Source organism: Archocentrus centrarchus, chromosome 22, assembly GCF_007364275.1.
Source record: "Archocentrus centrarchus isolate MPI-CPG fArcCen1 chromosome 22, fArcCen1, whole genome shotgun sequence".
Classification (NCBI taxonomy): Eukaryota; Metazoa; Chordata; class Actinopteri; order Cichliformes; family Cichlidae; genus Archocentrus; species Archocentrus centrarchus.
In genome coordinates this window covers 16647349-16673742 of record NC_044367.1, presented here as the reverse complement: position 1 = coordinate 16673742, position 26394 = coordinate 16647349, and the positions used below count along the sequence as shown (strand labels likewise).

At 40.6% G+C, this 26394-nt stretch overlaps 2 protein-coding genes across 2 annotated transcripts; one reads left to right on the top strand and one right to left on the bottom strand.

Annotated features, from left to right (window-relative positions):
- Nucleotides 1-2330: 2330 nt before the first annotated feature.
- LOC115772931 (protein yippee-like 5) lies at nt 2331-3766 on the top strand. Its single transcript, XM_030719384.1, is given in 6 exon segments — nt 2331-2379; nt 2382-2458; nt 2460-2471; nt 2583-2618; nt 2621-2761; nt 2764-3766. Coding segments are annotated over 6 exon segments (363 nt in total). The 3' UTR covers nt 2812-3766.
- Nucleotides 3767-6809: 3043 nt separating this feature from the next.
- Nucleotides 6810-20828, bottom strand: lclat1 (lysocardiolipin acyltransferase 1). The gene is given in 7 exon segments (XM_030719223.1): nt 6810-9198; nt 10127-10243; nt 11637-11783; nt 12174-12221; nt 12224-12374; nt 12790-12957; nt 20514-20828. Coding segments are annotated over 6 exon segments (1158 nt in total). The 5' UTR covers nt 20514-20828; the 3' UTR covers nt 6810-8671.
- Nucleotides 20829-26394: the final 5566 nt, after the last annotated feature.

Genomic DNA, 26394 nt, shown 5'->3' with positions numbered 1-26394 from the left:
AAACTGACAAAGGCCAAAAAAATCCTATGATAACAATGGAGCTGATCTGACTCTGGTTTGCTAAAACCTGCTCTCAAAGACGTGCGTGTGTGCAAAAAATATGCACGCGTGTAGGTTTGCTTCGATCTGGTGACACCTGGCGGAGAACTCGTGGGTTTGTGCTGCTGCAGAGGGCGATACGTCACAAACCGGATGTTGATACTAGTTTGGGCGCAGCGCAGAGGACAGGAAACAGCTGAAAAAAGAAAAACAAAGCCACGACGAACGACGACGGTAACAAACAGCAGATGTACGGCTAAAATTTACTTTAAAAAAATCCGTGACACCGTCGCTGGGTACGGACATCTTGTCCCACCAGAACGAATTTGAAAAGGTAGGCAGTCGTCATTTGGAGTTTAGCAGAATTATCTGTTTTGTTGTAGCTTGTTGACGCTGTTAGCTGAGTGGCTAGGCTGTCGTTAGCTTCCATTGACTCGCTGGCTCACTGAATTTGTACAAAATCAGTCAGCTAAGCTGTCTAAAACCCCAGTGAAAAACAGTTGAAGTGTTTCCTTTTGGCAGCTGGGGAAAACGTTTGCTTCGTTTAGTCTCCATTCTTCGTAATTGCATTGATATTCATCACCATTCAAAATCCAGCTCTCATCTACAGTCAGCATTAGTCATAACAAACCAGCCAGGAACAAAGAAGTACTTCTATGGTTGAAGCAACTGAAATGTTGAAAGAGGGAGCGGCTGTGGTAAGACGAGCTAACAGGAACACATGAACGCTCTGGGTAAGGTATTTTTCTATCTTAGTTTTCACATGTTGCACTAAAAAAAAAAAACTTGTGTTGTGCAACACAAAAATATAAAAACAACATCGGAACTGGCAAACATTTGGGCATTGATTAAAATAATAATCAGGGTAAAAACTGAGGGAGAATACTAAAAAAGCCTCTCTAAAGTCAGTCTGCACCGTTACTGACTATGACAGTTTATTAAAAGCCTGCAAATCAAAAAATGACTGCCAATTAATTTTTCAACAGACTGAGTTAGAATTCAAGCATGTTTGGGGGCACTGATGCCCCGTATGATGCCCCCCCCCCCTCTAAAAAAAACAAAACAAACAAACAATCTCAACAAACAAAAACAAAACACTAACAGTGTCAGCAACTTTTTTCCGCCCTAAAAAAAAAAAAGAAACTGAGTATAGTCCGATGTATACCATAATAAGTATGTGAACTCTTAAAAGGTGTTTCTGTACTATTTATAGCTATTCTTTAAACATATATGTATGAAGCTGCTGCAGCAGTTATTTATAAGACAGTGTTTATCTCAAGCTTCTTGGTGCTGGAGTAAGAAATACTAAGTCAAAGGCAGCTGTGGTGCTTTAGGGGAACAGAGAAAGCAGTAGCAGTACCTTAACCAAAACATGCATGCTTTTACTCATACTCTTTCAGTGACTATACCATAAATTTTGCCAAAGTATTGAATAATGTGTACTGTTGAAACATAATTATGAATCTAAAGCAAATGCGGTCATCTTTCCCAATTCAGACTGGGGGAAATGAGAGAGAATTATTATTATTATTATTATTTTAGGTACTTCAAGCATCTGTCCTTCTATGTTAAATTGAGCTACACTGCTGAGAATCCACATTCATAGAGGCATCGTATCAGATGCAGCAGCTGTACCTTCTTTCAGCTGCTCCCTTGTTCACAAGGGGTCGCCACAGCAGGAAGCTCCATGTTTGATTTGGCAGATTTTTGCACCTGAACACCCCAAAGGGATTTGTGTCTCCTCCCAGAATCGAACTGAATCTTTCACTCGTTAGGCGAATGTGTAAACCATGATGCTGTGGAGATGCATAGTATCAGATATTTACCCTAAAAAAATTAAGGGGTGAGGTCAGGTAGTTTTCTAGGTACTAGACTTTTAAAATGGTCCTCAAAAAAACAAACAAACAAACAAAAATCTAAAAACAGCTGCACCTTCATCCTAGTAAAAGTGTATTTTTCTCTGGAATTTTTCAGGACAATATGTGATGATCAGGTGGGAGGGTTTTTTTTTTTTTTTATATTTGATGAACTGACATCTTTATTAATGTGGTTTCAACTTGGATTGTTAATGATTCATTAAAACAATTGAGGAGTGTGGGACATGCCAGAAAAAAGGTTTTAGATTGATATAGTTATTGTTTTGGTCAACTCTAGGGTTTTATAAGGGGTTGCTATCTTTTGTACTGTTTAGAGTCAGTTTGGTTTTTAACTTTCCAAGAATAAATAGCCTGCTAATAGGTCTTTCTCTCTCATGTATTAGCCATAATTTAGTCAGTCCCAGAGATCAGATAATGGGGCGCATCTTCTTGGACCACATTGGCGGAACACGTCTTCTCTTGTGCCAAACTGTGACACAATCCTGACTAACCGGTCTGAGCTAATCTCCAACACGATTCACGGAGCCACAGGCAGAGCTTTCCCTTTTCAATAAGGTATAGTGAAATTAGCCATGAATGCACCATCTGTGACATGTACTCTTAAACCAAATGGGCTGCACACACTCATTATTTCATTGCTCTCAAACTTGTATCTCATCCCCACAGGTGGTCAACCTCCAGTACAGCGAGGTGCAGGACAGAGTGTGATGCTCACCGGCAGACACATGGTGAGGGACGTCAGCTGCAAGAACTGCAACAGCAAGCTGGGTTGGATCTACGAATTTGCTACTGAGGACAGTCAGCGGTACAAGGAGGGTCGCGTCATCCTGGAAAGAGCACTGGTTGGAGAGTGAGTGAGGGCTTTGAAGAGCATGTGCCCTCAGACAACTCCTGAGTCCCTGAGGTGGTATTAAGTTGAGTGGGAAGGCTCACGCCTGTGCCCTCCTTTTCCTCTCCTTTGCCCCCTTGCATCTGCGCTGCACCACCACCTGCAGACTTAGTGGTCAGTGAAGTTTCGACTTCACCCTCCCACGCCCCTTCTCTCTCTGGCCTATGATCTTAGATCTTTGCTGATTAAAGATTGGGTGTGCTGGATCTATTCGTGCTGAATAGACTTCCCCAGAATACTTCATGATTTATGTATCACAGGGCAGTCACTCAAAACAGCTGGAAATGCTGTTAGGGAATTCGCTAAAGTGTTTAAGCGTTGTCACACACAGTTTTCATCACAGCTCCACAAGGCATGTGCCACATTTTCATGGTAATTAAAATATGTGCATGATAATATGCAGGTCAGTCACATTTTAAATAATATTAGCTAGTTGTTTTTTTTGCCTGTGTAACAGTAGCCAGCGGAGGTTAGTATGATTGTCATCCAAACATGGGCAAAGCAACCAGCCAGTTCTCCATGTTGCTGTTAAATGAGCCAAACATGCTGCTTTAGTGGTATTTGTGCTTTTGTGTTGTAAATGTGCTTGCACTGAATACATTCAAGACCACGATAGTTGATATCAGTTACCCTTTCTTAGCTTGCAGTGTAGTGGATGTAATTGTGTTCTCATCCCAATGATACAGTGAGGACTGCACAGATTGATGTCATATTTAAGTATTCATTGTTGTGCTTGGCGTAGTTTTCTTTAGATTAGGCTCATTATTTTGATGACAATGTATTTCAGATGAACAGAGTAGACAATTTGCTTAATTCAGTTCCACCAGTCTTTACCTTACCATGGATTCTGTGCCTCTGGTGTGAAGAGCAACATGTCACTTTAGTGACTTGTCAGGAGCATGTTTTTTTCAACCGTTCATTTCAGTGTGACACAATGCCGCCTGAAACACGATAGAGACATTCTCTGCATTCTCTCCTTAAGCGTGGCAGCTTAAGGACAGGATTTTTAGAGGATGGGTCATATTTGAAAGTCGCTAAGTGATTGTGTGGGACAAGCTAACAGGTTTCTGAAGGAATAACTAAAAACCACAATGCAGTGGGCATTCATCGTAAACAGCATTTTCTCAAATCTAAAAATAGTTTCAAAATCAATCCTGTGTTTGAATATTCTACATGTATTTAGATATATTTAAACTCATCACGCAGATGCTGCTGAGCTGCTTTCAGGTTAGTGATCCATCCTCTTTATAATCCTGGGCTTGGGGCATATTTGGTCATAAGACAAATTGTTTCTTAGAGCACAAAACCAGGCAAGCTTTAATAGAGTATTTATCTTCAAAGTCAGCCCTTGCTGTTGGACTAGACCAGAGCCTGCCATTTTATATTGTCAAACTGTAAAATAAAATAGATCATTTACTTGACATTTGAGGTTAATTTGGGACTGGGTGCAGCACAGCTACACGGTCCTGGCGTTACTTTATTTATGCCTTAGGGTTACCAAAATGGTCCAGCCTTCACTAGTGACACTGTTAATGTTTTGCATGTCTTTGCAAGGTCATGCTTTACAATGCAAGTTTTAATTTCTAGCAAACAAAAGTTTAAAATATACAGGACACTGAAACAATGTTGCAAAGTCGTGCAGTGTGAGTTAGTGGTCACAATAGAATACCATAATTTTGTTCTGATTAAGCGTTTTATTGATAGTGATGTTTTTACTTACATTAATGATTATTGTTTTATTGATTGTCTATGTTTATCTTATGACATATTTTCTTGTTTGGGGGATTAATTGATACTTGTTTTCCTCTATAGCTATGGCAAGATTTTCTCTGATATGATTTCTAAATAAACATGTAGTCTTGCTGGGTTAAATTCTTTATGACAGTGTTCAATGAATACCATTTTAAATCTATAGCTGGGGAGTTTCCAATATCTTAATTCGTCTAGAAGGCAGATGTTTGACAATTGTGTGTTTGTAGTTGCTTTAAAAAAAAACAAAAAACAATTCCAAATATTTAAGACACATTGGGACATGAGTGTACTTGAATTTGGAAAGTTGTAATCATGAGTAAACCCCTAGGTGGCAGCAGAATACTGAGAAACAGGTTAAAGATTTCCTTGGTAGGGTGACGCTGAATCCCTTGGCTGCCTCTGACGTAAACCTGCTTGGCAAGATCTGTAGAGCTTCACTGCAGTCTGGAAAGACATGTTAGGAATCTTATTCCCTGAAGCAGATGAAACAATGAGAGAGCTCAAAAATTATATTTATTTGATTAGACGTCTGACACTTGACAAATTTAATAACCCGTTACAGAAAATGCAATTAAAAACAAAATCAAGACTGTACCATATTGAAACTAAGTCCCATTTTAATCCCCAACTGTTCAGCACTCACTGTGAATCACCCACGATGCAAAAATCTGACTATTTGTTATAAATGGGAAGTGACGGCTAACTTCTAATCCACCCACTAATATTGCAGCTCCGCTGTAGGTGTAGTTTTATAGCTCGGATCCTGTAGGAGGGCTTTTTTGTTGGTGTGTCTGTTATGGTCTGTGTCACTGTGGTGGAATCAACAACAGGTCGCTTTTCTGCAGTCACTCCTGGAGGCACACTGCACTGAACACCCAGCACTAAACTTAGCTCACACAATATTAATTAAGGTAGTTAAACTGTTCTGGTCACAGCTATTTTTGTAACCCACTGCTTGTTTTCCTTTTCTTTTTTTTTTTTACAGATGTATGAGGCTTTATGGTTTTAGAAATCATTTAAATTCTTGATATAACCAGAGGCAAAAAGGAGGCACTCATGTCCAGAGAACTCGCTGTGCTACTTTATAATTCAGTAGTCTTGACTTTGGCTCTGTCTAACCTCTGGATTATCTGCTGCTGTCTTCATTGAAAAAGCCATCTGGCTATATAAGGATAATTACGCTGTCTTGATCCTATTAGTCTGCATGCAATTGGATAGACATAGGACAGTCTAGATATGACAGTCTTTATGTAAGATGGCGTATTTCTATTTGCACAGTTCTCTAGGGGAGATTTGGGACACTGAGTTTCCAGAAAACTTTGACCCCAAGGCACCTCCTACACATCCATCAAAGTACTGTGCTAATAAGGAGTTTCATCTTCTGGAAGCTAATCTAACCCTGGGGGGGTGGGGGGGGGGGGGGGGGGGGGGTGGGGGGGGGGGGGGTGTGGGGGGGGGGGGGGGGGGGGGGGGGTGGGGGGGGGGGATGGGGGGGGGGGGGGGGGGGGGGGGGGGGGGGGATCGTATAGTCTATGCGCATCATCCATCTTCGTTCCACCCACTGTCAACCTATCAGGGCAATTTTGAAGTTATATTCAGATCGGCGGGTGACGAGGGGTGAGGGGGTGGGGCAAAAAAAAGGGGGAGGATAAAGCATTCGTAATTGGCCAATGATTCATCATCCCCGAACAGCTATTTAGTATGTCCTCGCTTTTTGTCCGTCTTTAATTCGACTGGATGTGCCCACCCGCCGCCACAGGAGAGCAGAGATGTATAATATAGAAATAAACTTCTTTTTCCATCCCTCTTTCACACCACAAAAGGAGTGACATCATTCTGTCACCGGGAGAAAATGGCATGCTTTCCATTGACATCACTCCACATACTGTTGCCAGGAGACAAGGGAGTCAACATTAGTTACTATGGTGACTGCACTTCACCTTCAAAGCGCCTGACCTTTTTGGTTGTCTATGGTAGACTAGAATGTGTGTGTGTGTGTGTGTGTGTGTGTGTGTGCGTGCGCGCACAAAACAGACTGTCTTCCAGCCTCAATGTTGTGCAATGTGAGCATTGGTCTTGTTGATTCATCCACTGCAATATAGTGATTGTTACAGGACATTCAAGATTACAAGGACCGCAGTGGGAAAAAATGCAATGAATGAAACTGTCAATCAAGTGACAGCATCAAAAGCTCCACTAGTACTTAAGTTGTAAGCACTAAAGCAAAAAAAAAAAAAGACCGGAGACGCCAGTGGGTTGATACAGCATATTTATTTAGATATATATTTCTGCATTTAAAGACCGACTCATAACAGTGTCCACTGTATTTACCTGAGGACAGTGATTTTTAAAGAGGTCCAGCATCAGCAAGTAAATGTAATAAAAATGACCGACACAAAACAGCACAGATGAAACAGATATTCCAGCTGGTTTGGGAGTTTTAAGTGGCTTGAAGGACAAATATAGTACCATGTTTGGTAAACTATTACATGCTGATGATAAAGTTGTTAGCACTATATCACAGTGACTAGAAAAAGCCCCTTTACACCTAAACTAGAGGGGCTTCACATTTGCATAAACAAAACCAAAAAAAAGACCCTTTTGTCGACTTTTGTGCGGCAGACAAATGTGTACTCCAAAACTGGACTGAAGCCGTCACCTAGATCATACATTGCACAGTGTTACATAAATTGCTATGGACTTTCAAACTCTGAACTGTTCCTTTACTCTCTGAAGTACAAATTAATTCAATTTGAACCCAGAGCAAAGGCAAGGAGAACAAGAGGCAAACCTGCAGCTGAAGCACTGCTTCAATCTTATTTCAATTTCACTCCTTTTTTGGCTTAACTGGAGTCGCTTTCTCAGCTGTCATTTGCTAATTGAGTTTAGCAGGCGCATCAATGCCAGTCCTCTGGAGAGGGACACCAGCAGAGGTGGGCATTACAGGGCTTTTTTGGATTAGGTTAAGTTCAGGGCCAGTTTTCCACTCCAAGTCTGGTTCTCTGTGCCACCCTGCACATTGAGGGGTAACGTTGTCCCAACAGGACATTCTTCCACCCCAGCACCACCTACATCCTGTCTCTACAAGGCATCTCTTCCTTCCCAGAAAGGCAGCAGAAAGCTCATCTGCTTCTACAGTAATTCAGACATATCAGTCAGATCTGTAATTCTGATAGTACAAGTACTGCCTCAGTATATCTAGAGGCAATCCTTCAGTGAGGTGTGGAGCCACCGCTTCGTGATAAAATGGACTACATTCTTTTTGGTTGCTTTTTGTTTTTAAAGTTGATGTTTGCTTTTCTTACCTCTGGCTTTTACCTGGAAAAGCTTCTTGTGCAAAGGAGACATGTACAGTGAAACACCACATAGGCTAAGAATCACAATGAAAAATGGAATTCCCTAATTTGTTTAGAAAGGGTAATTATACCCACTAAACGTAAACAACTGTACTCATATATGCCTTTAACTCTGGGAATTTTAGATGTCCTTTTCTTTCTTTGCTGAACACTTTGAATAGAAACTGACTGATTTAAATAGTCCCATCAGTGTAATCCAGCTAACAGTGCTAGTACGAATATTCGCTAGAGTCAAGTCATCATATGTGCACATTCTGTACTATGGCTCTTCTCCATTCATGATTTAAAAAAAGAAAAATCCTCACAGCATAGAATAAAACCAGTTTTTAAAAAAATAACAGTACAACAAATAACAGAATAATTTCATGACACACATTCATACTGAGGTTCTGAACAACCAACCATGATAAACATCTACAATGTAAAACTAATAAAATGCACAGACAGCAAGCTAAATAACAGTGACTATACAAGGAGAGACATACAAAGGGCAAGTGATACATCATGTATGATGAATTCTCTAAACCCAACACAGATAAATGTGGATAACCAACACCCCCCCCAAAAGCTTCTTCCACTGAAGCCATGCATACCATCAAGGGTGCACTTATTACTCTCTTTCTAAGGCATGGAGCACTAGGTTCCACAAAGGGATCCTTTAGCTCACCGGACTGAACAAGTGTAGACAAATGAGTCCTCAGTCTTTGCTGAGTACAGGTGGTAACATGTCACTGTTCATTCACAACCATATTTCATCTTCACTGCATTTTCCCATCTAGCACTTTATTCTTCTCACTAACATCAACAGACATTGACTTCCAGTATCGATGGCAAGCCATCTCCAGCAGCTCAAGCCCTCCAAACAGCTTGTGCTGTGCTGTGTACACTCCGACCATGACCAGGAAGTAAAGCCTGAAAGGAGCCCAGAGCCACAGGCCAGTGAAACACAGAGCAATGAAGCTGCTCCAGTACAGCAGTGAGGCCGCTTTGATCAGAGTTACTCTCAACTCTGACTTACAGGGTGGCACGCGCGCAACACCATCCCTGTCAAAGGCCCGGGGCTGGCTTGAGTAAAAGTCCCGCAACCGGACCTCCTTCTCAGCCCAGCGCTCCCGACACCAAGATTCTAGGTCAGAGGAAGAAGTGGGAAGTGAAGACACAGGATAGCGCCGGACGTGGAAGTGGATCTCACGTGGGAAATGGCCCAGTATGAGGTGACGTTCTGTCTGTGGGATGTTCTTGGGGTACGCAACTGTAATGTCATGGACGGCATCCAAATTGTCACCTGCAGAAAAAAAATAAAAATTTCAAATTATCACCAGGAGAATCCTTTAACGCCACTTACTATCTTAAAAAATGAAGGCAGTGAATTAATTAAAAACCATGTCAAATACTCAACCTCCAATACAGACCCACAAACAGTGAATCTAAACACTGCGGTTTTAGAACAAGACAAGCCACTGTGGGGAAAATTACTGTTTTACAAAACCACACTAGTTATGGGCGCAGTTCACCGGCCCTATTACTCACACCTCCAATTATCCTGTGACTTACTGCTTCAAAACTACCGTCATCACTGATCTACAGTGCCCTTGTATACACAGAGGAACAAAATAGATTATCAAAAGTACAGGATGACACCTGCAAGCGCCTGCTCTCACAGTAAAAATAGAGCTCAGAGGAGCACAGTGGACTTGGATAGAAACAACATGAGCAGGATGAGCATGTCAGTGACAGAGAAAGGAGAGATGAGAATTGGCTTAGTCTGATGATATCACAGTGTTTCACAACACCTGCTTGGAGAGTTAGTGTCACTGCTGAGCATGCAGGGTAGGGGGGGGGTGAGACAGCAGGACAAGAGGTAGTATTTAAGACCTCTGGAGTTCTGCCAGAATGAGCTCATACAGAAACATGAGAATATTGTGTAGCTGTAATGACTGGGAGCAGGATGAAGCCTATGTCTGAGACTTTGAAGAGTAACTGGTATAATCCCTCCTGTATGAGCAGCGTCACTGGAATAAGTACAGTCATCATAGCAGCATGTCATTTTCAGTTGGTTTTAGAGATAAAATTTTCCATCCTGAGACAAGGCTTTGTGTCTTGGTTATTTTCATATGAACAAATATCACTGTCTAACTACCAACTATCTATAACATGTCTATTACAATTAATACAGATGATTTCAGAAGCTGTTAATGTGCTTCGAAGCTGACCTTTTCGAAGTCGGTCCACAATGAAGGTGAATCCTGTGGTGCGGGGATGAAGAACATACTCCAACTTCGGCAGGCTGTTCTGTGCAGCAAATGCGTCGCTCTTTGCTCGTGTATTTTCTGCAGGAGACACATGATAAAATTCTTGTAGCTCTAAATACCTTTTTTTTTTTCCCTTTTCAAAGTTTGTTTCACTCATATTACACATGCTGCCCAGGGTAAATGTTTTTACTGGGACGCAATCAACAGTGTGTATGCTTATGTTTTAAGTTGAAGAAAAGTGCATAAACTTTCATGTAGGCACAAAAAAGATTAAGGATTCTTTTATAGAGCTAAGAGTATTAGCTGTCTATAGTCATTTTGACTTTGTGCTTGAGCTGCAGAGCAGTTTTACAAATCAAATTTCTATTGTCAAACCAAAAAAATCATGCAACAGTTAATCTTGTCCATATTAGAAAGCCTTAATAACAACAGCAGAACTCGGCTGACAGGGGACACATAATCATAAAATTCCAGTGTACCATTATAAAAATAGAAGTAACAATAACAACACGGGTTAGAGGCTATGATTAGATTCATAAATATATCCACTAAAAATAAACATTTATCCATTTACAAAAATCCATGGGGGACATAAACACAGGAAAGGTGACTATTTATTAGCAAAACATTCCTCTGGAACTTGTTGCGGGAACATGTAAACTATACCATGACTCATAAGTCATATTATGCAACAAGCAACTAATTCAGACGGACTATTCAGACAAAAAAAAGCGATGGACACAGTTCTGTTGATCAGGCCTGTTCTCTTAAACAAAGCTGTGATTCATCATTCCTACACAATCCCTTACTCATTTCATGAGTTCTACTGGCTTTATTAAAAAGGGTCATGGAAGTTTTACAGCTTAAGTGTGCCCTGAATTTAATCCTCTAGATGGAGGTCTGTATGCCGATAGAATAAGCACTGGGGGAGTAATGACCAGACCCACTTCCACATAAGAAGTCAGAACATCTATATATCCCCTTGTTTCTTGCATCAAATTAAGCTGTGAAGTCTCAGAGGCTTACTTGCAAACACACACACAAGGGTGCAAACACAACACCAGTGGTAAAATAATATTTAAAGCGTACAGGCTAATATGATATAACTACATTCAGCTCGTCATGACATCATGATGTGTAAATGGATGTTAAGCTTCTACCAGTAAATCTAGTCAGGACCTTGACTGGCTCAATTGGGATCTGAAGGGCCTTTAGGCACAAGTGTCACTCTTGCTTAGACCAAGAGATCAGAGCATTCTTGTGGAAATGACAGTGACAAGGGATTTAGAAATGTCTTATCACTCTGAAATTGTGTTTGCGTAACAGTGTCAGTGCAAAGGCATGCAACAGGTGTAAGGGCTACGCTCAGCTCTGGAAATTGATTGGTCGGTAACACATTTTCAGAATAATAACTGAAAGATGGGCAGACTGCTCCATGAATGAATGGAGCACTGCAAGTTTTGCACCTCACCGGTAAGGTCTGTGCCTTCTGGGAACAGTAGCAACTGCAAGGGCTCTCTGATGTCACAAAAGTAGTCCAGCATGTTCTCCAAGTGCTTCTTGTCCTCCTCCCAACGACGCTGAATGAAGACAAAGCAGGCAACCTGCATCGCCCAACCTGCAAAGCACATATTAAGTCTTCACGTCTGCTAATCAAGATAAACTGCCTTTGTAAGACTTTATAGTGGCTTAAAAAAAGACTGTAAAAAGTAAATAGGACCTAAATAGATAGGGCCCGTTTATGCAGGGAAAATCACCCTACATCTAGCTTTTCCATCATATCCACTTTATGCTTTTGAACAACCACTTTGGTGCTCTGACTTTACATCATTCTGTTCCTCTTAACTTTACATTTAGCCAAGTCAGACTTAATGATTTTATCTCCTCTTTCAGTAAACCGCTTTGCCTTTGAGGAAATGCCCTGCAAAGCATATATTACATTATAGATTGTGTAAGTATGCATGAGTGACTGTTGTGTGTAGGAAAGGGCAGGGCACCCACTGCATACCCACCAAGCCAGGCACAGCCTTAAGTGCAGCCTTGAGGCAGATCTTTCCAGACGAAGGTAGCTGTACCTGAGCAGACAACACCAAAGGAACATCCAGTCCAGACGGGTACGGTGGTTCATGATGATCACACTTCGCTCCCCGGGAATGAAACCATCACCTGTTATCACCACCTTCACCCCAAATACTAGCTCCAGCAAGGACTATAAAAGAGAGAGAAGGATGGAGGGAGTGTAAAAGAACCGAAAGGGAAGTGAGAGTGACAAAAACATGGAGAGGAGGGTGTGATAAGAGGAGACAGGAATGATGATATAAAAATGATAGAAAGGGAGAGGTGGGACTGGGAAGAAGAAAGGTGGTAAGAAAAAATAAAAGAGGAAAAAGAGTGAGAAGAAAATAAACAAATCAATTCTTGTGGTCATGATACACAAGAACTCTATTTGCCTTGTTCTCAGGCATGATTGGAATAAATGAAGTGTACTTGTGACAAATTAAAATCTGAGGATGCATAAATAAGGCTGAGATGACGCACATTATCATCAGCTTAAGCACAGGTAACTCAAGACCATCTGTCGCACACAGAAGTAGGTTAAGCAAAGGGTAAGCTGGTGTACGCACCACAGGTAGGGTGAGCCAGGTAGCAACAATTCGATCAGTGAGCCAGCGGTACCAAGCAGGAGAAAACAACATGAGGGGTAAAACTGGCCCCAGCATGAAGACGCTCCCGAAGAAACTACCCAAAAACAGGGTCACCATAAAGTACAGGCCCCGCACCGACACAGCCATCTGTAAGAGATGAACAAGACAAGATTAGCTGAGTACAAGTTTATTCTGAATAAATAGAATGGTTTTAAGGAAACACTGTTGTATTAAGTTGGAGGATTAAAAACTGACAACAGGCACAGTATTCCAGATTTGGATCTCTGCTATGGAAAGAAGCTAAAAAGGAGATCATCAATAATATGAAACAAATGTGATTTTTCAGCAGTCTCGCAAAAGCAAAGATTGCAGTTCTGTTGCTCTTCTAATATATTTGCCCACAAACTGTGGAAAAACCAGGGCAGACATTCCTAGGGTGGAATGTAAATAGGGGAACCTTTGGACTGTGGGTGACAGATTGCGGCTGCATGGTCACTAAATCACGTTTTGTTGTGGTTTCGGAATTATTCACTGAATGTACTGCTGGAGAAACTTCCGTTATGCTTAATAAAATGGCGCTGTCCAGTGAAGCTCTAAAAACTATTGTTCAAGTATAATCAGGAAGAGAACACGCTGCATTGCCATTTACAAAATTAAAATACTGTAACAGGAACTTGGATGTAATCAGTATGGCAATATTGATATTTAATTGTGTAAAGCCACTGAAAGAAAAAAAAAGAAGGCAAGGAAATCTGATAATTTTAGATTGAAAGTCCCAACTGATCAGGTAGACTAGGGATGCTCTTACTGCATTGGCAGTGTGTTTAGGATCACTGTCATACTGAATAATGAAGCCACTGCCTTGAATGAGTCATTAGGAATTTAATGAAAGGAGTGAAAAAGCAGCCAATGTTCAAAGAAAAGACCAGAAAGACCACTTCAAAAATTACAGGAAAGTCTGGTTCCTTGAAAGCAAAAATATTAAGAAATGAGGGGTGGCTCAAGAATTTTGCACAATATTGTACACATAGTGGAAGAAGGGACATTATCCATGTTACTCATTCCTGTGTGGAGCAATCCAGCATGTTGAAAGTCTAATCTACCAGGTACAAAGAGGATTACACACTCATTTGTGTATTTCCAATCCTGTGGTTATAGTTAATTATATTTAAATACAAAAAAATGTGCTTTTGGTGAAGTGGTATTTAAAAAAAAAAAACCCTCCACAAATAACAAAAATCTGCCTCTATGGTGAAAGAAAGACCACTTGCATCTTAAGCTGTGGCTGTTATTGAACCTTTGAGCCAATGACCCTGCTACTAAGAGGCACTAAAAACACTAAATGGTAATAAACGAATGGAAAATCTGGTTGAACCACACTTAAACTTTATTGTACTGCACTGTATTGTTTTCCTCCACTTATGCAACCCAGAGCCTATCCGAGCTACCACAGGGCAAGAAGCAGGATAAACTCTGGAGAGGTCGCCAGTCTGTCGCAGGGCTAACACAAAGAGACAGACAACCATTCACACTTACACTGACACCTACAACCAATTAGAATCATCAATTAACCTAATCCCACTAACTGCATGTCTGTGGACAGTTGGAGGAAGCTGGAGTACCCTGAGGCTGTAACTGAACCTTTGAGCCACTGACCCCGCTAAGAGGCACTAAAACATTACGTGGTAATAAACGAATGGAAAATCTGGTGGAACCACACTTAAACTTTATTGTGTGTTGATAAAATTATCCTGGGAGCCCATTCCAAGCCCGTGTACCAACTATCACTCACATGGTTGCAAACACGAGCAAAACTGAAAGTTGATATAGAACTCAATCACATTAATCTAACAAAGTTAAAATAGGGCTAATCTGGTCCTTGTCTTTTCAGAGACAGGGGAGTAAACACTTCAGCTTCAAATGGTAATTGTCAACTGAATGGTAACTTATGCTTCTTGACGAGGCCTTTGCTAACCACAAAAGTTTCACGCAGGTGTTTTCACTTAGTTTGCCTGATTACACCCTTTTTCAAGATCAAATGCTTGACTGCAATCTCCCTCCCACCCCTGTTCATTTTGTTCCACCTGATTTGTTGCACCGTCTTATGCTGCATTAATGACACCTCAGAAATGGAAAGTTGGAACATGTAATTAGGAATCTCTTTGGAATTCACTGATTTACGTATTTTCTTGGCTGCCTTTTGGTTTAATTTGTTTCTACTCTATGAATAAAAAGGTCCATCACTTAACTGAAGAAAGACATGAGAATAAGGCTCTATTGTTCAATTTTTTTCGGTTAGAGATAACGGATTCCCACTCCACTGAAGGCAGCATTAGTACCAAGACTGGAGACCTCCACCTTTGTTAGTATGTTTCCATCAAGCTTGAGAAAAGGCTTAATTAGCCTGAATAATTTAAAACACCTGCTACTGTGCAGGGCATTTACATAGCAATTCAATATAGCCAAAAAAAACAAACAAACAAAAAAAAAAGAAACACCTTTCTTAAAAAAAAAAAAAGGAAAGAAAAAAGAAAAAAGTCTATTGCTTTTTGATCAATCAAATCCAAATCAATCCAAAATATTTGTTTAATCTGAGCTTAACTAAACCTCTCTTGTAAAAGCGCATACAGAACAAGAATCCTGTCAGAGCCAGTTCACAACAACATTTACATAGCGTCAAACTAAACAGCTCGTTTACAGTCTCAGATCATTATTTTAATGACCACTTCCTAAACGCCAGGGTGATCAGTTATGCTACACAGCCAGTATGATCATGATGACATTTGTGATTTACAACTTTTATTTTACACAAAAATTTTACATGGAAGTTTATACGGGCTATAATTCCCACATAAAGCAGGCATTATACCAGTTGCTAGAAATGAATCACCTGGCCAAACTAAATGCTGGTCCTATCCTTTTCATACTACATAACTAAACTGATTAGATTAAATACAAAACAAGAGTTTTCATTATTGATCTGTCAGGCAGTCATGCTGAAGGAGCAACACTGTGTCCCAATAGTGCTGAAAGTAAACTGTGGCAGCATTTACTGCCTATTTGGCAGTTTATATGACTGTTATGACTTGTGAGGCTGATTCCGCCTATCTTGCAGTCAGAGATGCACAGATTACATTTACAAAAGAGATGGCCTAAAAAAGAAATTCTGCACTATGATCTGAGGTCTCTGCATTTTTTGATGGGGATTGGCTGCAAGATATCAAGCTTCAAACAGTGTCTGTTTTTTCAGAGTAGCTAACACTAGCTGCCTGTTTCTTTTGCTATAAATGTGTCAATTAAAAAAAAAAGATAAATAAAGTAGAAGCTGTACAATGTTATACAGTCTATGCATAACTTGACAGTAGGGGCTGCACAATTAATCAAATTTTAATCTCAATCACAATTTTGGCTTCCCACAATTAAAAGAACAGAAATGCAAATCAAGCAGTCCCCTGAAGCAGTCACTGTGCCTGCATCAGCCAATCACAGCTGTCCCCTCCACGGTGCAGCTTGAAGTTTCATAGACTAGTCTAGACGAGTAAAACTGCATTAAAAGACAGACACGACAAAATTCAAACGAGCTTGTCCCTCGAAAAGAATCATCTGTTGTACGGAAACACTGCGGATTTAGAGCAAGTGATGTTAATCAGGAACAAATCATATGCAAAGAGTGCTGTAGAGTTGTGTCTGCACTGCAAAACCACACAGCTAACTTATTCAACCGCCTGAAAACACAGAACAAACTGCAGTATAATTAATGCATGAAGGCCAAGAAAAACACTGCAATGGTTGCTAACATGCCAGCATCAACTCGGACATCCATAAAACTGAGCCTGTACAGAGCGACAGCTCACGACACACTGAAATCACCAACACATTGCATTTGGTAAGTGTCCACCAAACACAGAGAATAACGATGGCTTCAGGAAAATGGTCAAAGTACTGGCTAAAAGATGTGTTATCCCCTCATGCAAGTATTTTTCTAAAGTGTGCTGTACACTAAACATTGCTGGGGAAATAGAAAGGGATCTCACAGCTGTTGAGTATTTTGCTTTTTGAGTTTTATGCTGGTACAATGAATGGACTCAAAGATTAAAACAATCAAAACTTCGTGTTGCTGACAAGGCTGAGTCAGACATTTTCCACCACACCTGAAGGTATTGCTGGGTAGCAAAAAAAAAAGAAAAAAAAAGGTGCAGTCACCTGGATACTGGGTGGTTATCTTCACCAATATTTGCATGATTTCAGCGTGAGTCAGGATAAAGTCAGACAGAAATCTAATCAGTAAACATTCCAAAGGATCGCTTTTGATCACCTCCACGCAAGCCTTGCTCATCTTGAACAAGCCTACTGAAGATGGGCAAGTTGAGACAATACACGCTTTCCTGTATTAGTAGTTTTTTACCCACTAAAACTGCACTTAAGCAAGTGACTTGAGTGCCAGACATTTCGATGTGCTGCATCTTTACATGCTGGGAGGCAAACCTGATTTGACACTCAATGAGACAAACAAGGTCAAATGATTACTGTAAAAGGGTGCAGAAACCCTGACAATCTGTAAGATTTACTAGTTTTAAGTTTAGCCCTAAAGCAGGTCAATTACTATTAAGAAGAAGGTTTAAAGGCGACACACAGCAAGTCCCTTGCTGACGCTGGCACCCCTGAGCTCATGCTGCTGCGAGCAGTTTTTTTTCCAGCAGGTGTTTTCCTCTCTTCCATGAACTTCAGTTCTCACCTTTACACCTCAATTACTGTTATGACTGTACAAGCCTCTGGTTCAGACTACCTGCCCCCCTACACTTTCATCATCCCTGCCCTTGACAACACCCTCTGCGGCATCATGACACAGCAAGTCTCATGGCACCAACCAAAGTGGCAGAAGGTGCATTTAAGCAGTCCAAGAGTGTTTGTGCACGATTCTGCTGGCAGTAAGGGTTTAAGGGTTGCTGGTTTTAACAACGGAAAATGTGAAGCATGAGAGAGGTGAGGACAACAGGCTTGCTCAGCACAATTAGGCTATGTCCCCCTTCACTCACACACAAATTAAAACACACACCCTTGGGTGGCTGCTGGAACAACTAGATGAGGCTATTCATACATGCAATAAAAAGGCTTGACACACCTGGAGCCATGGATATGAGAAGTGAGTGGAATTATGAAAATTAAACTGTTAAATAACATGCTTTCTTCGCTTGGTATACACATACACATGGGGCCTGGTAACACCATTTGTGTAGAGCATCCAGGGAAACTTGTTTTCATACTCCAGGGCCAGCAGTACTTGAGAGTTTGATTTATTTTTATCTACTTGGTTGATTTAACATTTATTTAATCACTATGGTAATGATCCTGAAATCACTTCCCCAAAGAAACAACACACACACTCACAGCACAACATACTCTTCAAGTTTGAAATTTCTGGCAATCATTTTGCATTCCTAGCTTCAAGCTAAGACCAGACATCCCAACAGAGCAAAGCAGAGTGAAGAGGTCAAGCATGTCAAGGCTAAACAATGAGCTTAAGTGGTGTGTGTTTTTGTTAAGAGACAGAGAGGAAAAGAGGAGGAATGAAATAGGTAATGCTAACGATTTAAGTTCAGGTCCTGTTTTAAAACACAATGAGCAAACTTGGCAAGCTGAAACATGCCAAGAAGTTAAGAAACTGATTCAATTTCTTTACCTTGCAAGATTAAAAACAAGTTTCCCAACATTTTACTGGAGTTCCACTGAAATTCATTTGCATGACTGAGCAAATTTGCACAATCGGTTTTGCTAAGAGTGACCAAAATGTTCACTCTAAGGGCAGAAAAAGAAAGTATTTAGGAGAGCAACTAAACATAAAACAATGCACAAGATACATTTGTTTGTGACAAAACCTCTGTGGATAACAGAGGACTTCATAGAGTGAGCTGGTGAGTTTGTTGTCAAGAAGGATGTAACGGAAAATCTGGTCTAAAATTTAGTGACATTTTGTGTCAAACTACTTCCACATTTTTTGCAAGCGTGCTTTCTTCACACAAGTGGGTAAGACATAATGACAAATGGTTCTGCTCACTTCCCTCTTTTTGTGCCCCACCATCTCCTGTCTTCCCTGTCCTTCTGCCAGTCACCCGGTTACTGATCTCAGCACACCACAAGGAAGCAGAAGTGTTCTCCACACCGGTGAGGCATTTAAGAGGTGTAGCAAGCAGCTTGTGACATTATGCCACATTGTGAATTAATTGATTGCTTTATTTAAAACACGCAAAAAAAAAAAAAACAATAAAAAAATTTGCGAAAAAAGTGCTTTGTAAACAGCTAAACAAAGAAAAAAGGACAATGAGTTGCCTCTACAAACACTAAACCATTAAATTTGAAAGCTCAAAAAGGAATAAGACAAAGTATAAACTTAACCACAGCTCAAGTTGAGCAGTTTGGAGATATAGTTAGAGAGGCAAGGCTGAGATAGTTTGGACACGTGCAGAGGAGGGATAGTGGATACAATAGACAAAGGATGTTAAATATGAAGCTGCCGGGCCGGAGGAAAAGAGGAAGACCACAAAGAAGAAATGTGGATGTAATGGAGGAGGAGGTGCAGAGGGTTGGTGTGACAGAGGAGGATGCTAGGGTTAGGGTGAGACAGAGGCCGATGATCCATTGTGGAAACCCCCAAAGGGAGCAGCTGAAAGAGGAAGAACCTTACTAGTTTTGATACTACGTGCTAGTAAATACACAAGTTGTCATTCTGATCACTATTATGCCAATCGTACAGATTGTGTCAACTAAATAAGCATCAGATGATGTTTATTTAGTTGACACTGCTATTAGATTCAGGCTGCTTCAACTCTTCTTCCTTGCTTGCTTCTCTGGCATCTCTGGTGGGATCAGCTGAAATGCAAGGACTTAAGGCAAGGGAACAAGGATGGATAAACTGATAAGAAGAGGGGCAAGCTTACCATTATCATTAACTACAGCACGTTAAACAAGTCTTTGTATTAGATACGGAGGAAGTTCAATCGCCTCAGCTTGTTGTGATAACATCTAAGTGCTGATATGTTATTAATTTGGGAGTAGGTACCGCTTAGTGAACCTGCGTTTCCAAACTGCAATATCTTTTAATGAATATCACCCATAAGCAACTCACGCAACCTTAATGTAACAATAAAAGTAGGTAATGTGTCATTTATCATATACTTTTTCCACTATCCCAGGGTGGGGCGAGTAAAGAAGAAGGACTTTACCCAGAAAGACAGCGCTGATTAACCTAGGCTTATGTTTAAGCTAAGAAATGTGCCATGTTTTCTCTGTTAATAAACATGCTGCTTCGTAATTTTTTACGTAGCAAAAGTCTTTAATACAAATAAACTAGGATGCATTACTGCAGAGTCACATGGATTGGCTAATGAAGAAGCTAATGTTTACATTCCGTGTGTGCTCTGTTGCGGCGAATACATTCTTGCACCGGATATGCCTGTGGTAGCAGCGATAACCTACCATCAAATACAAGCAAGCATCATTCCCACATCTCTACCGTGAGCTGTGTCGTTCACAAACTGCGTTTATAATCACTTGGCTGCAGAACAGGTGATCACACACAGCCACATTACGTACATGCTAACTGCTAAATATATTAAGAAGCTACCTTAACGTAAGCTGCTACAGTTTTAATGGTGACGGCTTATGCATAGAGTACTGCGAAACGCATACAATTTTGGCATACCCACCTTTCGTGTTTATCCTCCACAATCAAGTTACGTTAGCTCCGATGAGTCCAAGCACTTTGTTGCGACATACTAGCAAGCCAACAAGCAGCTAACTTGCAAACATTAACAAGAAGAGCCCCGCCAGAACATGAAAGGTGCCGCCCGCCGACAATGCCTTGCACCCGGTTTGTTTTTGTGAGGAATTACCTGTTCGGAGCCGAGGCAACTTCGCTTTATAAGATAGTATTTACTTACTATGAAAACACAAACATGCAGCACCGACCTTACCGTTTAGCTAGCTAAGCCGACCTCTCAACTTGTTACCTCTCACCTGCCTTTACAGGCAAGAGTCAACAGGGGGTGCTGTTTGCACACGAGGCTTTCATTGAGTAAATGTCTCGAAACCGCATGTGCGCCATGTAGAGCAGATTTTGCCAAGGAGTGCCCTCATAGTGAACGCTACGTAGATTTCGCATGCTGATAATGACTTTCGTTGACGCATTTTTTTTAAATATATATTTTTAGCAGCAGACAAACTAGTTTACACATTTGAAGTCTTAGGAAGAGGTATAAAAAGAGAGGGGTAGACAATGGGTAAAAACTCCATGCAAGTTAAAGTACTCTGTGCACAATATGCCCCACATATATTATTATTATGCATCTATTATTTGATCAGTATTATGGATGGATTAATGTCTTTTTTGTTTGTAGCTTGAACTACTTCAGCCACTTTAGTGTGCAATTCATGTTTTAAAGCAACTTATATGTTCCCTGTAGGCTCAGCGCATTATTAACAAACCAACAGTCATAGGCAACAACGGGTAAGAACAGATCATTTGAAAAGCAACCTGTCAGAGCAGCAATAACCAATGGAAAACATTTTTAAAAAGACACCTTGATTAACAAATCAAAACACTGTTCCTTTAAACATTAAAACAGGTTAACAGTAAACAGGGTAAGTCCAGAGTACACTCAGAAGAAGTTCATTATTGAAGGTGGATCAAACTTACTTTCAGTATGTGGAACCTTTGCAGTAGCCTAAATAACTAAAATAAATATTCATTGGATAAATAATGGCATAATATGTAACTGTCTTTGCACACACTGAATCTCTTTTGAGACCTTAAAATGTTTTTGTTCATGTTACATCGTTCTTCAGCAGGATTCCTGTTAGTCATGTATCAGAACTCATTCAGGTATTGATGATATACATCTCAAGTCCTCCAACATAGCCTTTTAAAGTAGTGTAAATCTTAGCATATGTCATTTGTTTCTTTTACCCACAGTTATGGGCTGTTCTACTATTACAAATTACCTCAGCATTGAGTGATGTATGTGTGTGTGTGTGTGCGCAGATTGGCCAGTGTGCCTTAGTGTATCTGTGCATGCATAAGTAGCATGCTCTGTGCACTCGCGAGCATGTGCACACTTGGGGAGTGAGGTAGAGATGGACTGACAGACAGAGTAAAAGAGAGAGTGCACTTAGTTAAACTCAAGACTTTTCCATGACTTGCTCCCCGTGGCATGCACTCTATCTGAGAGACTAATTGAACTGTATAGCTTTATCAGTATAAACTTTTCAAGGGTCAAATACATCACTTCAGAGGACGGTGGAAAAACTTTGTGTTTTTTCAGAGTGGTGGCAACTCACCTTTGAATAAAAAGCAGCAAAACCACAAGATTAATGACGGTTGTTTAAGAAAATTTAGCAAAAGAATTTTGCTCATTTACTTCTAATCATATTCCCTTTAGAGAATTCCCCATATCTAAGAGCTCAAGTATTTTTAATCCACGGAAAAGTTAAAACACAAACACTTGTTTGCTGATAAAAGACAACTAACATGGTTACTGTAAATCATCTTTTTTTTACAGTGAAAATTCTGATCAAATTAACTGATAGATCTTGACATGAGCAAAAACACTGATTTAAGTTAGAAATGCCTTTCCACTTACATAAGCCCATGTGGGAGAGAGAGAGTGACTTTTTAGGCATAGTACGCTGTGTTTTGGTTTATTTTAAATAGAGTCTATTGATAGCTCTTTAATTAGGTTTTACTGGAAAGAAAAAAAACCATTTGGTTTGTTTTTTATATAGCATTCTTGCCTCTGGTGACCTATTGTGCTTTTTTTGGTTGTTCAAAGAGGGAATGGTTAGACCTAAATCTTCTTCCCTTTCACTTCACTTCCTCTCTACACTGACATGTCTCAGCATTACATCTGTAACACCGCATACGCATTGCTGTCACTCCGTTTTGATTTTCTGTGTGTTCATCTACATGTCACCTCTGACCCTGTCCTCACTTTTTCCACTCCGGTCTCTATGGAAGAGCAGCAGCACAAAACTATGGCACAAAGTGGACGCCAGCGGTCTTGTATTCATCAAAGCTTTAAAAGCTTTAGATGGAGATGCACCTTGCATCACTGTTAAACAGAGAGCCGAGCCCCAGAGTGTCAGTCCTGTGGGCTTTGGCTGGGAACCCAAATGTTGCATTATGTCTTGTCTGATGAGTTTTAGAGAGCGGATTTTCAGTGTCGTGCACGTTTGATTCCAGTTACCTGTGAAGGGATGCAGGATTTATGGTCTTTTGTTATCAACTGATGTATCACATGCATCTGTGGTGTTGTAATCTGTGTGGTGTAATTTGGAAAGTACACTGGTTACATTTTATTGGGGCATAATGGCGCTGAGCAAGATCACAGGTGTCACTTTTACTACGGTTGCATATTACCACATCTCACTGAGGCTTATTTAAATTGGCCACCGAGAGAGATGAAAAGTCTTTAACCTGTGATTTAGTAATGTCATAGTGCATGTGTCATTATGCTCTCCCTCCTCAACATCCATCATTTTACTCGCATGACTCCTTCACTTCTTAATCCTCTCTTCTTGTTGTATGCCTCTCCATGTATCTTATTCTAACTCTTCCCTTGCTGACAGTGCCAGATATATGTCTACGCTTGGTGGGCCGTCTCCAGACAGGTTATAAATAACTATCGGAGTTTTTGCTTCATGTCCTGAGAGCTCTACTTTCTTCTCACACTTGAGGAACCATGGGAAAAGAATCTTTCCCTTACGCACATGGCACTCACAATAACAGACAGTTCTATGTAAAAACCTCCAAGCACATGCACCCCTTTGCAAGCGTAGCACAAACACACAGGCACGGTTAGGCATGAGCACAAAGAATAAAATGCAGTGGCTTATACAGTAAGGTTGCATTGCTAAAATAGCAAGGGCACTGTTTATAATAAAACAAAACCTGAACTGTGGGAATGCAGAGAACAGTTCTACTGTTGTGTAAGTATGAGAATGTTGCTGAAACAACTGAATAGGATAAAAGTACAGGAGAGCAAAACAACAAGCAAACAATCATAATGGAGTAAAAAGGGAAAACATAAAGCAGTGCTGGGGAAACGGTAAGCATTTTTTTTCCTCGTGACATACAGAAAGTGTGTGTGTGTGTGTGTGTGTGGGGGGGGTGTCGTGTGTATCAGGAAATAAAGGGGTTAGGTATATGAGTATATGCACAGAGGAGTGACAGTGAAACAGTGTTAATATGGACTGTAGATGGGAGTCAGGGAGAACTCAGGGGTTGGCAGGTCAGACTCTGCTGACACACCGGGATCAGCAATAGGATTGTTTCCAGTGGAAAGAATTCCAAGAATGAACTAGAAGAGCTATCAGTGACTTCACTCAGAGGACTCTGACAGCAGTTTTAATACACAGGCAGGCACACACGCTCTCTCGCACTTTTAAAGATACTGCGTCTCATGCCAACAATGGTGTGCGAGACACACTCCGTTCCCCCGTGTCACCGGGTTCTCAGTGACTCTCACCAAGCAGTCATCTTACTAGCTGCAAAACGAATGCTGTCGCCTCTGACCACAAATCCTACAGTTAACAGAAAGATCTGCAGTGCAAAGGAACTACTTTGACCTAAGAGACATAAGATGAAGGTGGTTAAATTCATACAAGCCACTGTTAAATGTAAGGGGAAATGTATGCATGGGATATATTTATTAGAGTTTAACAGAAAAGATAGACATTTTGAGAAATATTTACCTTAATTTACCACAAAAAACATGACCAAGCAAGCCAGGGCTGACTTAGCTACTGTTTTTCTGCAGATTCAGCCACTGAGATGTTTGTCAGCCCTAGAGGTGCTTATTGGTGGGTTTAATTCACAGTGACTTTGCAACACACACAGAGATTCAAACACACAGATTCAAAATATTGAATTCAAATTTGTGCTTTTGTCACTTTCTTACCTTTCAGCATTAGCCAGAGTATGCAAGAATGAGGAAATAGCTTTAACTCATTTAAAGGAACATTTTAAGGTGTTACACCTAAGCATTCCTGTAGTCAAATCCTGACTTGCCTAGATGAGGGTAGCTTTTAATTGTTCTGTCAATTCTTTCACTTTTGTTTTCACCATGTGATTTAAAGGGATAAGTAAATAAATACATTTTACAGGGATGCAAAAAAAGTCTGACTTCAAAGTTTCCTTACTGAGTTAATCAGCTGCAAAGTGGCTGAAGAAAAAGAGCTGAAAATAAGAACTGCTCAAAATGTCAAAGTGCCATGGAAAGATGCCGCAGGGCCCACTTTCATATTTCCCTTAACCTCAGAAACACAAGACCTTTCTTTATTAAACCTGAAGTATATTGCTTTCTTCAGCAATATTTGAAAGACGGTGTAGAGTTCAAAGGTCTCTGACTGACGTCATATGATTACGTAGCTGGATAGAAGTTCAGTCAGCCTCTCTAAGGGCTGTAGTTATCCTTTTCTAACTTCTTGTGATTTCTTCTTTCCATGATCTCATGACTTTTTCCACTGAGATCAAGGAACAGCTATTAAGAATGTCACAAAGGACATTCATTTTCTAGTCTATTCAGATCCAGACACACCAGCTTCCTGGGCGAGACATACACATTCTGCTGCCTACTACCATTATCAGCTGGGGGGGTATTAATAACTCTTTATGCTCCATTTTTTTCCAGGAAGAAGGAAGCGGGATAGAATGCCCTTTCATTGTTCCATTTCCGGGAAGTGACCCTAAGGCCCTGAGAGTACCACCTTGGCCAATATATGAGGCCCTTGGCCCCCAAAGGTCCTACCGCAGCAACTCTGATGAACTATTCCCAGTACTAGACAATCAAAGTTGACCTCATGGGTCACAAATACAGCACATAGCAGCAAATCACCTGAGAAGTTTCCATTGTAACAGTGATCAGAAAGCTTTTTGTGTAGTCCCATAAGCCCCCGCCCCCCCCAATTTTAGCTTTTCCAGTCAGCCACATTTTATAGCCTTGTTTCATTGTGAAGTGTTTACGGGTACTGTGTGAGGAGCTGCTTCCTCAGGGTAATATGGTGTTCTAGCCTTAATTTTTCAGAAATGTTAAAGTCCTTCAAAAGACTGGCAGTTAAACCCATCAGTCTCCATATATTTCAAAAGCACAGTTTGTTTGTTTTTTCTCTTTAAAAGAACTTAGAAAAACAAAAGCTGTTCAGTGTTCAGGAATGAAGTTTTGCTCTAACTAGGTGTAACACTGTGTGCAAGCTGTAGACAGGAAGTAGCATGTGGCCTGCTCTCGCTTCTATATATATACACACACACACACACACACACACTTGATACATGCATCTGTTTTCGTAGAGAGAGAGAGAAAGAAAAAGATTCTGTGTATGAAAGATGCTGAGCAGGAAGTAATACTGCTTTTCTTTAACCAGTGCCAGTTAAGTGAGTTGAGAAAGTGGGGTAGGGGTTGACAAAGGAAAATGAAAGTGAACACAGAAGCAAAGCCTCTTGGAAAGTACTTCAGATGTGCTGGAGGATTACACCTGTAAAAATAGTTATATACTTGTACCATAAACATGGAAGCCATGGCAGACTCACACAGC